This window comes from Podarcis melisellensis (assembly GCF_964234715.1).
Source record: "Podarcis melisellensis genome assembly, chromosome: 6".
In the NCBI taxonomy this organism is placed as follows: domain Eukaryota; kingdom Metazoa; phylum Chordata; class Lepidosauria; order Squamata; family Lacertidae; genus Podarcis; species Podarcis melisellensis.
In genome coordinates, this window is record NC_138538.1 from 22541988 (window position 1) to 22556140 (window position 14153).

A 14153-nucleotide genomic window follows, 5' to 3' on the forward strand; every position below is an offset into this window, starting at 1 on the left:
TTAGAAATCTTCAGCAAGTTTATTGGGTCCGTTTATTAAAAAATTTACATATAAAAAAGATTGTTTAAAAATAAGACTACCCTGCCCTGCTTTTCAGAAAGAAAGATATATATATACACACACACATATTTATATATATAACTTTTTTTAAAAAAAAACCTGTTTCTTTTTTTTTAAAGAGGAGGGAAAACAACAAATTCTCCATCAATACTGTCAAAGTCAAGTTGTGGGGTGGGAGCAGAGTATTCCAATCAGAGATGCCCCAGTTTGGTGGGGGGGGGGGGGTTGGAGCATCTTATTCTAACTTACATATTTTAAAATAATATTTCCTCTTTTTTTGAAAAGCAGGTATTCGTGTGCAACTGAAGCAGAAAGCTGTAGACAAAGGAGCTGCTGGGGCTGCTTTTCACAGTGGAGGATAACAAGGGAGAAAACAGCACAGTCTTCAACTTGAAAATGTGAGAAGCTGCCAATGTCTCTCCCTCCATAAGCAAGCCTTTTTTAAAAAATAAAAATGAAATTTAGAAGGAAGGGGATTTCTTTTTTCAACCAGGGATGTTGCTCTCCGAGGCCCTTGAGTGCTCCGCAAAGCCCCAGGAAAGATTTCATTGGCTGCCAACTAACCCTGGTCGCTCTTGAAGATAATGTCTGCCTCACTTCCTGCGTCTTCTCTGAACCATCCACCTGTTGTGGCTCAACCAGTTTTGACAAATGGCTCAGCCCAACCATCCATTTCAAGCCAAGGGAGGGAAAGTGTTCCAACATAGGGTTTCTTTGTTTTTTAAAAAAGTTTTTTTTATTTTTCATTTTTTTATCTAGGCAAGTAGGGAGCAGTTTCAGCTTCCCCCTCAGGCTCGTGGTATATGAAAACCAACAACCATTTACAACAGGAACACCAACGATGAGTTAACAGGATGTGTCTGCGCCCATAAGGTGAGGTGTCTCTCAGCCTCGATCATTTTCTGCCAACCTGGTTTTCCAGCTGGTCAATTCTGGCAGTCATCTGAGCAAGTGGTTGCATTAAGGAAACCAGCACATGCAAGATTGCGAGAACAGTCATTCACAACTTGAGGCAGGGGCAACTAACCCCCCAGTTTGGTGCCGGAGGGATGCAGGTGGTGCTGTGGGTTAAACCACAGAGCCTAGGGCTTGCCGATCAGAAGGTTGGCGGTTCGAATCCCCACAACAGGGTGAGCTCCCATTGTTTGGTCCCTGCTCCTGCCCACCTAGCAATTTGAAAGCATGCCAATGCAAGTAGATAAATAGATACCACTCCGGCGGGAAGGTAAATGGCGGTTCCGTGCGCTGCTCTGGTTTGCCAGAAGCAGCTTAGTCATGCTGGCCACATGACCCGGAAGATGTATGCCGGCTCCCTCGGCCAATAAAGCGAGATGAGCACCGCAACCCCAGAGTCGGTCACGACTGGACCCAATGGTCAGGGGTCACTTTACTTTACCTTACACACACACACACACACACACACAAACACACACACCAATTATTTTCTGTCTCCCAGTTATTATTTATTTATTTATTTGCTGGCTGCATTTCTACCTGACCTTTTTCTCCAGGGAAGGAACTCAAGTTGAGTTACTGTCAGGGGCTGGACTGAAGAGGAATGGTGGGGACCACCCCACCCCCTTCTCCTGAACCTCCCCGAGAACAGGAGGATAGTATAGATTTAGAACAGTGGTTTGCAGAAGGACATAGTTCAGAGTCTGCAGAGGGCAGAAGCTGGGAAATACTGGAAGAGGAACAGCAGGAAGAAGAAGAACCAGGGGAGAGACAGATGACAGTGTCCTTGGAAAGCATTCCTGACCCCCCCCTCCCAGGACTAGGTGTGCATTGCGGGTAGTAGAACAGAGAGCTCAGAGGCAGAAAGCTCAGAATAACTGATGCAGGGGTGACGTAGAATAGGAAAGACATAGGAGGGTGGAACTTTACTTGGAGCAATGCCATTAATTAGGGAAGACTACATTCCTTCGTCACTCTCTGTGAATTATTGAATAAATTGCTTGGTTAGAACTTTTATCGTTTCTCTGCTTCTTGGCTGCCACCGTGGGAGGGATCTGATTCCTCAAAGCCTGACACTTACATGGTTCTCTCACCCTCCCCATTTAATCCCCACAACCTCCCTGTGAGGCAGGTTAGGCTGAAAGGCAGCAAGCCTGAACCTAAGTCACCCAGTGAGCTTCATGGCCAAGTGGGGATTTGCACTGATGGGGATGCAAATCCACCCTTCTCTCTGGGTAATCAGATAATTATATGATGAATGGAGAGGCACAACCCACCTCCCCTCCCTTTCTCAGCTCAACTAAAGAATGAGGACTGTGTGCCTGTGTACATGTGCCTGTCTGAGTGCGCACGCATGCGTGTGAAAGTGTGCCCATGAGTGTGGCATGGCCACACCCACCACTGATATGTAAACCCTGCTGGGTTGGCCAAGGGTAAATGTTCACCCTGCAGGGGCTTTTTCCCTTCATTGTGGAGTCTTTGCAGTTTTAGGCAGCTGGCTTTAGGATGAAACGCTGAAGACAATTCAAAATCTCATTAGGATAGTGTGCAGAAATGCATTACCTTGCGGAAAACTGCTTGCAAAAAAAGGTGTCTATATTGGAAGAAATTCACAAAGAAATGCTGGCAAATTTTTATGCCTTTTTTTTAAAGAATCCACAAAATGATGCAAAAAATGTGGGGACCTGAATTTAAGGTTATAAAAATGAGAAAACTGAAAGTAACAGATTCACTCATCCCTAGTTCCACCCCAAGAGCACGAATTTAGCCTAACGTCATCAAGTAAGCTTCATTGCTGAATGGGGCTTTGGGCTTGGCTGTCCTCACACCCAAACACATCCATTCTAGCCGCTGGACCACATTCCCACCCCTGAAGTAATTGCTTGTCACAAAGGTGGCATCAAGAGCACTGAACTTCAGCAGACACTTTGCACATGAGTTCTGTTGCGCCTGGTGAGCACTTCTCCCAAGACTCTGCCCTTTTAGGTACAATTTGCCCTCTGAAACCCTGGAGAATGGGATGCTTAAAATGAGAATCTAAATCTTTCCAAGAAAGGGGAGGGAAAGCAACATAACAAATGTTCCTGCCCGCTTTCACTTTTCGTGAAGGTTATACCAAAAAGGATATTTTTATCAGTGAGGTCTTCCAGGATTGCAAGACTGTTTGTCTGGAACTGTACCAGGGCCTCACATTCACAAGGGTTGCGGAATTCAGTTTCTCCCTTGCCTTCCTCTGAAATAACATAAAATATATTAGAAACCTATTCAGATCAGCACTATCAACACTTTATAGCACCAGAGGCCCCTGAAAACCTTCTTTGATCAGATGTGATCATCACCTTGCCACTGACTTCCGCACAATGTCTCGGCAAAGATTGTTAACTGAAGGCAACCAAAATGTGAAATGCAGTTAGATTTCTGTGATTAAAAAAAAATTGTCCAAGGGCTGCAATGAAGAACTGAAAGGAGCTGGGGGAACAATTCTCAAATTGCCACAGGCTCCTGTTGTGACTTTAATTGACATACTGCATACGATATATGCAATGCTCTAACTTTCTGATAGAGAAAAGCCTTATTTATTTTTATTATTATTGAAAGTCTACCCCTTACCATCTCCAAGTCTCTGTGCTATGAGACTTATTCACACATGCACTGAACAGATATACAAGCTGCCTCTGCAGGTGTAGGATTGTTAATGTGACAAAGTGTGTGCTTGTTGGTTTGTACAGCTCAATTGTTGTGCTCAATTGTTGTGTGCATGGCCACACAGATTTCACACCTGTGGAGCACCACAAGTGAAGAACTGTACTGCAGCTCAACTACTAGACCTGTTCACACGATACACACTAAACACAGGTTCAGGCTGTCTCTACATAGCTTCCCCCTTTCTTTTAGGTGGATACTAAATTTAGCATTAAATGACCTGGAAAGTGATGTAATGTGAGGCAGGTCACAGGATCGTGTGTAGAATGAGCCATTTGCTCACAGGATTTACTGGAACACGGCATTCAAATATCTGACGGTAGAAGCATAGTGGTAAAGGTTGTTGCCCAGGTTCCGCCATCGCTTACCAGGACAGATGTTGACTTTGAGATTGTCGACAATGTTCGTCATGGTGTTGAAATCTGCGGAGTACGAGAAGTGCTTATCTACTGGCTCAGAAGCAATCGCTCTCAGTTCCTCTTCAACAGCTTTGCCAACTCCGACCGCAAACATGGTAATTCCTGCAGAACCAGCAACATGTATAGGATACAAGGGTTTCAGTTTTTGGGAACTCAGGCAATTTGTTTGAATCTCAATAGCCAGTGCTATGGGATGCCATTCATACACTGTGCATGAAGACAGAACCAATCGTTTCTGAGAGAGGGAGGAGTTCTAGAGCTGGGGTACCACCACCAAGAAGGCTCTCCTTTGAATAGCAAGCTTAGGCTGATGATGCAGCCAGGATAGCCTTTCTGACCAGTCTTAATAGTTTGTCAGGTCTGCATGAAAGTAGGTCTCTCAGATATTAGTAGTCACTATTATTATCACTATAATTTGTGGATTTCTATACTGCTTAATGCCAAACTAGGCTTCTACACAGTTTAGAAGTACAGAAACCAAAGGCTCAAACATTAAAACGCAAAGATCCATAATTAAAATACACAATAAAACAATCCCATTAAAGTATGAACATCCATCGCTGAAATATGCAATAAAACAATTCCATTGAAGCAACACAGCAATTAAAACAGGAGACTCAGGCCAAGAGACCAAGGGGATGACTGGGCAATGAGGTGCATCATCGATAGCTGGTGGAAAGCCAATACAGATGAGGCCTCTCTTGTTTCCATAGGACATGTGCTCCGAAACACCAGTGCTACCAGTAAACAAGCCTGCCTCTGCATCACCACAAGCTGGTCATAATTAAGATGGGGCAAATAATAACCCCCTTCCCCTTCTTCTCCCATAGTAGTTTTAACCTCAGGTCTTGAGCTAACCACAGAGCGCTCTTCCAAAACCTCTGCCCACAACATGAGGGAAGGGTTCATGACAGAAAACAACTGAAGTGGGAGAGAATCATGGGAGTTCTATGAGACTGGGTCAATAGTGGAGTCCAGATTAGGAGCCCTTGAGGTCCCAGGATACAAAATGGCTGGTCCCTGTCATGTAGGCAATGAAGTGGAATATCATGCAAGAAGAGAGAGTTATAGACAGGAGAACACAGGATTAAATAATACGGTGTGTTCAATTTTATCTGCCCTGCTCTGTCCCATCATGTTTGTGCTCTTATCCACCTATGGGGAAAGAACAAGGCTTGAAAAGCTGGAACCAGATGACTGAAAAACAGAAAAAGACACAACTTTCAATGAGAAGTAAGCTGCAGCTTCCAGGCATAACATTGGCAAAGGATGAAAACTTCTTTTCCCTCCATTTCTTGTTCTGGGTTTAGGCTGCCTGTCCTCTTCTGGGCAGGGATAAGAAAGGCTGCTGTACCTTCCCTTTTCCTCATCTCTTGGGAGTTCAGCAACTGACTAGAAAGCAGCATAACCGCCTGACTTTTTCTAGGCCCTGTAATTTGACACTCCTCTGCATTTTCCTTTTGGCAATAACAGGAGGAAACGAGAGAATTCGCTAATTAGCCACAAATTCCTGACACTGCCCAGAAACACAGAGGCAGAACAAACTGGCTGGAATGCTCCAACAAACCTCTGTCGCCCTGGTGCCAAGAGCAAAGGAGGTATTTGGCTCAAGCCCTTAGAATGCAGGCATTGCCATCCCAGACAGTCTGCCTACAGAGTGGCTCAGCCCCTGTCTGCACTGCAGCTTTCAAACTGGTTTAAAATGAATAAGCATTCCCTCTCCTCCTGAGATCTTGAGAACTGTAGTTCTGTGATGAAGGGGTCTCTAACAGAATCCTCAGCAAGCCCAACTGGCTACAATTCCCAGCATCCTTTCAGGGAAACCATGGCAGCTCATGAAAGAAACCGATTAGAATTTGTAAGTGCTGGAAGGAGACAGAAGGGAGCATCTCTTGGTGGTACAGCATGTCTGCATGCAGAAACTCCAGGCATCTTTTCCTGCCAACTGGATGGATCCCACACTCCTCTACCCTTGATGGACCATGTTGCCACATGGGAGAGGGGCTGCCCATCTTTCAATCACCGGGCTTCACAAGGACATCAGGTGACAACTTCTAAAGGGCTAGCTGGGGGGGAAATATTATCTCCAGCAGCTTCAAAATTTCCATAAATCTTACATCTCTCCTGGCAATGGCTTTCCATGGTTCCTTTCAGTCAGCCCTATCTGGAGATAATGGAGACCTGGGGCCTTATGCATGCAAAGCATGTGTCCTACCACTGAGACACAGCGGCAATTCATAGTCCAACCTCTATGGTCAGAACATACCTAGAGAAAAGAGTTGTACGGCAAAATGCGTACAGTTAGAGATCAAGTGCTTTAACTGATTGGAGAAATTCAGAAGCAACCTCCTTTCAGCTCCTCACCCAAGAATAAAAGCTCTGCAATACCTATATAAAGATCCCAGTTACACATCCCTGCTGCAGCCTCACCTGACTCCTTTGCTCTTCTCGCCCACTCGGAGATGTCGTCTTGAGAACGGCCGTCCGTGAAGACCAGGCCTACTCTGGGCACATTCTGGGAAAGGGGCCGGGCCCCTTCTGCCTCCGAGAAGCTGTGCTCCAGCATGTGCTTGAGGGCCAGGCCTGTCATGGTGCCCTTCTCCATGTACTGCACCCTCTGCACCGCTTTCTTGACGTCAGCCACTGTCGTGTACTTGTTGAGAGGGAACTCCGTGCGCACACGGCTCGAGTACTGGACCAGCCCCACGCGCGTGCCGTGAGGGGACACGTCCAGGAAGTCCACAATCTGGTTCACAAACTGCTTCACCAGCTCGAAGTTCTGAGGCCGGACGCTCTTGGAGCCGTCGATCACCAGCACCAAGTCAATGTGCCCAGCTTTGCACTCTATAGCCCAAGGAGAAAAGGGGAGGCGAATGGAGATAAGCGTTAGCCTTGTCTTCTGATATAGCAGCAAAGTGAGATATATGATGGATATTGGGCCATCACCCTCAAGTGGCTGAAATGTCCAGACTGGGCACCTCCAAGCTGTGAGGATCCCAGCTTCACACAGTTGGAGAATTCACTCACAATCCTTTTGCTACACTTTACAAGACCTTTGGAAACCCAATCCCAGTAGTGTTTCTAGACAACTAAAATGTACCTCACACATACATGATTTTAAGTAGGCAATCTCTTGTGCCTTGCCTCTTGCATTACCAGCGTACTGGTTCCTCAGCAAATCACACAGACAAACTGTGGGTCAACAGTGCCCTCTTGCTACCAACTGACACCACAGCCTAATTAGGACATGCAAATCCCTCTGTAAGATTGGGTTACAACCTGACATCCCGGATATTGTTATTATAATTATTACTCCTTTTAAAGTTACTTTTAACAACATCATTCAAAAAACTTGAAAATGAACATAAGCAAATTTCATACAAATACAATACTGTTCCTCTCTACATTTTATCCAATGTTTTTCAGTAAGAGATTATGGTGAGCACAACTTTAGAAAGTTAAAGCCAACCTGAGGTTCCGGAAGGTAGCAGTTCTCTTGGCAGAATTGTATGAAAGGAGACCAGCTCCCCAGGAATTAGTTCCTATAATCATCAGGTACTCTTGCTCTTAGATAAGATGTTAATTTCGTCTTTATAGCAAAATGCTAAACTTTGATAAACTGCTCTTTCCAATGAGGGAGTACTATGTCTTTTCATCTTTGGGCAAATAACTTTTGTGCAGCTGTTAAAATATGAGAAGCAAGTACTATGTGTTCCTTCTATATAGGAAGTGGTGTGTGTGTGTGTGTGTGAGAGAGAGAGGGGGGGGAATATACAACAGTACCAATGCAAGAACTAGTGGTACATCATGATTCAGAATTCTGCTTAGTATTTTAATGATCTCACTATTCTGAACACCTCGTATTAACTTCTTTTATTTAATCTTTTGCTTCCTGTCACATATTTTTGAAAATAATACACAAACTCCTCTGTTGTAGCCTTAGATCCCATGATACAGGAGGCATTCTGTCTTCTCTGAGGCCATTGCCACCCAACTCAGCAAATCCAGTCTAATAACACACAGCAACTAATGCATCCCTCAGCTCCTCCTAACCAATCATGCATTTCTGCTATGTGCCAACTGGGACACATTTCTGTTGTATTTTTAAAAGCAGAAACAGTATCTCTGAATGTGTGACCATCTAAGAGATATCAGGAATAGTGATCAGTCAGGATCAAGACATCGCCACTTACCTGCCTGCCATCTATTTGAAATACTCTGTGTCATGTGAGATGTCAAGGCTGGGAATCTCTTTCAGGTATCAAAGAGGAGCCATGCATGAAGAACATTCCATAGCAAGGAAACCCCTAATACTCACTGTTGCATGTCTTCTTGTCTGCCTGGAGCTGCTGACCCTCTGGGCAAAGACAGTGGTAAGAGCCTGCAGTGCTGACGCACTTAAATTCACATCCATGCTCTACACTATTGCAGAGGTCGCTGGCTGAAACACAAATCATGGGGATAATTTCATCTAGCTATGGAGTTCAGCATGTTGCACCAGGTGGAGAACCATTAGGACCATACGGTGAAGAAACTATAAACTATGTTTTCTGCTGCTCCAGAGGGGAGGACCCAAACCAACGGAATCTAATGACAAGAAAGGCAATTCCAACTAAATATTAGGATTTACTTTCTGACAGTAAAAGCTGTTCAAAAGGGGAATAGGCTAGCATGGAAAGTGGTTGACTCTCCTTCACTGGAGGTTTTTTTAACCAGCTGGATGGATTATTTGGTTGTAATTCCTCCATTGCTAGACCAAATAGCCCTTGTGGTCCCTTCCAATTCCACAATTCTATGGTTCTGAGAAAAATTAGAAAGGCAATATTGCCTTTGGTTATGTTGATCACCAGGATTCTCCAGCACTCTAAGGAACATGTTTTATACTGAAGTCACAGCCCATAAATCCAGTGCATCACAGTCCATTCCACCGAGTCTATGGGTGTCTTCTTTTGAGACATCCCAACTCATTTTCAAAACAGTCATTTGGCAAACCTAGTAATGAATCATAGCCAGATGTTGCACTCTATGTTTTAGCTCACTTGCTTGCTTTTCTTTCTTGCTCCCCCCGCCCCACACCAATGCATATGGTGTCCTCCACCACAGCAACATAATGCAACACTTACCCTGGCATGACTTGCCATCAGCCTGCAGGGTGTAACCATCACGGCAGCGACAATAGTACCCGTTGAGGATATTCACACAATCATGCTGGCAGCTATGGTTGCCGAAGTTGCAAAAATTGATCACTGGAAGAAATAGAGGGGGGTGGAGAATGCTTTCGAGGTGATCAGGACTCATTGCTCTTCCCTCCTGCAAAATGCCTCCATTCCTCCAAGATCCCAGTTCCCATTTAATAGCTACCAACCCACCCACCCCTTCCCTAATATGAATAATAATAATAATTTATTTATATCCTGCCCATCTGGCTGGGTTTCCCAAACCACTCTGGGTGGCTTCCAATAAAAGATTAGAAATACATTAAAACATCAGTCATTAAAAACTTCCCTAAACAGGGCTGTATTATGGCATACAGAGGCAAAAAAGAGCAGCCAAAATTAACAGAGGGCTGGAGAAACTCCCCTATCAGGAACGACCACAGTGTTGGTGACTAAGAGGTGACATGATCTATCATGATGGCAATATACTAGTTCCATTTTGCTGGGGGGGGGGCGACAGTGGGGAGAGTCCTGCTTGTGGGAACCTGATCAACCATTGTGCAAAAGAAGATCCAGATCTAGAGAGGTTTCTTATCTGATCCAGCAGGACTCTTCTGACGCCCTTAGATGGAGATTACTCACTGCTACATGTCTTCTTGTCTTGGTTGAGCTGATAGCCTGTCCGGCAGCGGCAAGTGTAGGAGCCGAGAGAGCTGACGCATTGATGTTCACAGCCGTGTCTCCCATCAGCACAGGCATCGATGACTGCAGAGGTTTTAAAAAAAGGACACGTCATGGACTGGGCAAACAAAAGCCATAGGTAAGGCTTGTACACTCTTGCATACTTGGGCACTGGGAGTACCACCAGAGGATATAATGTACCGCAATTCATGTTGACAAGAAGCTAGGGGGTAGGCAGATCTGTTGGTTTTTGGCTGCTCATTTTTCCGGTTCAGTCTTACACATTTCCTCTTTGTTTTGCAATTCATTTATTTTTGAAGTCTTTGTGAAAATTCATCGGCATTTTTGTTAGGATTTCTCCTAATACAGTGGAACCTCAGGTTGTAGACGTGATCCATGACGGAGGCATGTCCACAACCTGCAGCATTCACATCCTGAAGCACCACATCTGCACAGGCGCCAGTGCGATTTGGCGCTTCTGCGCATGCACAAAGAGCGATTTAGCACTTCTGCACATGCGCGAGCGGCAAAACCCGGAAGTAACCTGTTCCATGGTCCACAACCCGAAGACATGTAACCTGAAGCATCCATAACTGTATATACACTTTCTTATGCAAATTTTGCCCAAAATATGCATTTCTGCAAAGCAATTTACCCAAATCCAATGCACATTCTTATGCTATTTCCCCTTATACTCCAGGATATGTGTTTTTGTACACATTGCTTAGCCAGAAAGCTATATTGCAAAATCCAGAGAAGCGCAAACGTTGAAGGATGGCTGTGTTTTCATTTATACGTTGTTTTGGAAACTGCAGATTAGGTAGGTTCCTCCTTAAATGTTAACTGAATCCAATTTCTCTCCCATCCTTATAAGAGGTCACAGGCACAGCCACATTCTCACTTTCACAAAATTGTAGAGTGTGATAGAGTGTGATTGGAACCCAAGTGTCATCAGGAATCTTTAACCTTTTCAGACTCAGGACCCACTTTTAACCAAAACATGCATTCGGGAAAACACTTCTCAGTCTTTTACCATATATTTGCATGTTGGTAGTGCTGCTGTTGCAACCTGCCTTGGATCAGACAGTGATCCATGAGGGTCCCGACCCACCAGCTGAAGTCCAGTGATCCAGCACCACAACCTGCAATGCAGGTATCACAGCTGTTTCTCTTATTTCTTTCCTGCACAAGATGACAAAGTGTCTGGAATCCAAGCCTTGTGAGGAATGGTTGAGGGAGTTGGGGATGTGTAGCCTGGAGAAGACTGGGAGTGGTATGATAGCCATCTTCAAATATCTTAAGGGCTGCCGCATGCAAAATAAGAGCAAGCTTGTTTTCTGCTGCTCCAGGGACACGATCCAGATCAATGGATTCAAGTTACAAGAAAGGAGGCTCCAACTAAACATGAGGAAGAACTTCTTGACAGTAAGAACTGTTCTACTGTCCACCTTACAAGGTGGTGCACTTTCCTTCATTGGAGGTTTTTAAACAGAGGTTGGATGGTCATCTGTCAAAGATTCTTTAGCTGTGATTCCAGTATTTCAGGAGGTTGGATTAGATGATCCTTGGGATCCGCTCCACCTCTACAATTCTATTATCTATGTAGAATCTATTATCTACAGATCCATTTCTGAGTCTCCTTCCCACCCAGCACAGCTTGTTTTACAAGGGATTATTACACAGAATAAACAGTGTCAGCTAATGAACACCACATTTTTTCCATATCGGCACATGTTCAGCATGCATCCACATTATGCAGATGGTTCATTGTCGAACCTTATTACTCGTTGGCAGATCAGCAATGACACGGTTGCAAAATAAAATTCATCCAATGTGCAAGTTGCATTGTAATCTAGGCTTAGGAACGGGGAGAATTACTGTCCATCTCATCAGCCCTAATAACTGTCTGACTGAACGTACTGATCTTACTTACTGGAGCACGTCTTTCCATCAGCATTGAGCTTGTATCCTGGGTTACATTGACAATAGAAGGAGCCTGGGACACTGACACAAGTGTGCTGGCAGCCATGATCCAGTTCTGTACACATATCAACACCTGGAAGATGCAAGATGGCACAAGGTAAATAAGGGTTCGCCCACTTATATTACACATGAGAATGGATATACCAGGGTGAAGACAGTGTAATGTTCTTAGTTAGTGGGGCCAGTTTGGAAGTTTGGAAGCATATCTCTCTCTGGGCTAAACACTGCATTGTGGGTGAGGGATGGTATTACAGGCTGGTAGCAGAAGCTGGCTGTGCACAACACTGATTGGCTGGTGCCAGTGACGCAACCAGTTTTGTCTCTTGCTCCCTTGTACATGCAGCAATCCCCAGAGCATTATGTACACTTCCAACATGTTTTAAAAACTTAATAAGAAAATGGATGAAGGGATAAACTCTCACATTTGCTTTAAATTCACATTTATAAATGGGGCAGGCAGATTGTCCAAAACTCACAGAGAGCGGCCAAGACTGATGGACAAACCAGCATTTGATTAACTGTGAATCAATTCACAGGCTCACATCCACCCCATCTCCACCTCCATTACAGGTTGCAGGCAACACAAGAAGCAAGAATGCATGAACAACGCTTGAGCTATCTTCTATCCTGGTAACCTCGAAGGGGGGACATGCCACCTTTCCCCTCATGTTCTGATCTCTCACTGAATCGCTTTTGAATGTCAACAATGGCCACGGGAGGTGGCTTGACCACCCTGCCACTGCCGCCATCACTCACCGCACAGCTTGTCCTGGAATTGCTTGCCAAACTGTTGGATGAGGTCAAAGGACTCCACCAAGAACACATGCTCCTCCAGTGGGGGAGAAGCCATGGCCCGGAGGGAGTTCATGTCTGCCCGCTGCACACCCACAGCATAGATTTCAATGCCAGCGGCTCGTGCCTGAGCTGCCACATCCGTCACACGGTCCTGGGGCCGCCCGTCAGTGACGATCACTGCCACACGAGGGATCTTCTTGTGCAGCGGCCGTGCCCCCTCCTGGGTGGTAAAGGCCACGTTCATGGCATACTGGATTGCCAGCCCTGTCATGGTGCCTTGAGCCAAGGGGACAATGGCGTTGATGGCCTTCTCCATGTCCGCCCGGGTGAAGAAGGACTTGAGGGAGAAGACGTTCTGGACCTGGCTGGAATACTGGATCACCCCTACCCGAGTGGCGTTGGGCCCTATATCCAGGTTGTGAATGATGTCAATCATGAAGCGCCGCATGGTCTCGAACTCAAAGGGGCGGACGCTGCGTGAGCTGTCAATCACAAAGACAATGTCCAGGGGGCCAGTCTTACACTTTGTTGTCCCTGGAGGAGGGAAACAAGAGAGATCTCATTTCACAACTTTCTCTACCAAGGTGGGGAAAACTTTTGGCCCTCCAAGTATTTGCTGGACTCCAGCTCCCATCATCCCTGACTATTGGCCATGCTGGCTGAGACTGATGGGAGCAACATTTACTATTTACTTATCGAATTTGTATGCCACCTTCTTCCTCTAAGGAGCTCTGGGTGGAGTACATAGTTTGCCTCCTCCTCATTTAATCCCACAAAAACCCTGTGAGGAAGGTTAGGCTAAGGGGCAGTGACTGACCCAAGAGCACCCAGTGAGCTTCATGGTCTCCCATGCGTGCATGGTCCAGTGTAAATCCAACACTCATGCACTTTTATTACGTCAAGGACATGCTGCAGAATACCCCCTCAAAAAACCCAGAAGTGATCATGTTCCTTTCGTGAGAATAAATTCACGGGCTACTCCTTGCTATGCTTAATACAGCTCTGATTCAATTGGTATCTGCTGTCTATATATCTTTTTGACTGGCAGCTTACCTAAGAGTTTCGGTCGGGCTTCCAATGCTGTAAAGGCAAGGAGGAGGAGAGGGGCAATGTATAGCAGCTTCATCATTCAGTTTCGAGACTGCAGAATCCCAGGAAGAAGTCTACAGGATTTTCGGGGGGGGGGGGGAGAGAGAGAACATCCAGTGAGATTCTGCAATGTTTCCTTCACTTTTTCTGCACTCTGTGCTGTTTTAGGCTGCAATCCTTACCATGTCTACTCAGAAGTGAATCCTATGAAAGTCAATGGGGCTTGCTCCCAGGTAAGTGGGAGAATAAGGACTGCAGCCCAACTCCCAAATCAGAATTTTGAAGGTAAGCGTTCCAACTTGCTATGTGAAAT

At 45.4% G+C, this 14153-nt stretch overlaps 1 protein-coding gene across 2 annotated transcripts in view; it reads right to left on the reverse strand.

The window, feature by feature from the left end:
* Positions 1 to 14153, reverse strand: part of MATN4 (matrilin 4) — a 40526-nt gene continuing 26373 nt past the window's right edge. Inside the window, exons 2-11 of one of the 2 annotated variants that reach the window (XM_081916892.1) lie at positions 13805 to 13914; positions 12713 to 13285; positions 11907 to 12029; positions 9935 to 10057; positions 9260 to 9382; positions 8455 to 8577; positions 6567 to 6980; positions 4086 to 4238; positions 3143 to 3247; positions 1 to 1011 (exon numbers count right to left, since the gene is read on the reverse strand). In XM_081916892.1, the coding sequence (XP_081773018.1) occupies positions 956 to 1011; positions 3143 to 3247; positions 4086 to 4238; positions 6567 to 6980; positions 8455 to 8577; positions 9260 to 9382; positions 9935 to 10057; positions 11907 to 12029; positions 12713 to 13285; positions 13805 to 13880 (1869 nt within the window). In that variant the 5' untranslated portion in view covers positions 13881 to 13914 and the 3' untranslated portion in view covers positions 1 to 955. Of the gene's footprint in view, positions 1012 to 3142; positions 3248 to 4085; positions 4239 to 6566; positions 6981 to 8454; positions 8578 to 9259; positions 9383 to 9934; positions 10058 to 11906; positions 12030 to 12712; positions 13286 to 13804; positions 13928 to 14153 lie in introns of those variants that run through there. The other variant, XM_081916891.1, reaches the window with a different exon arrangement.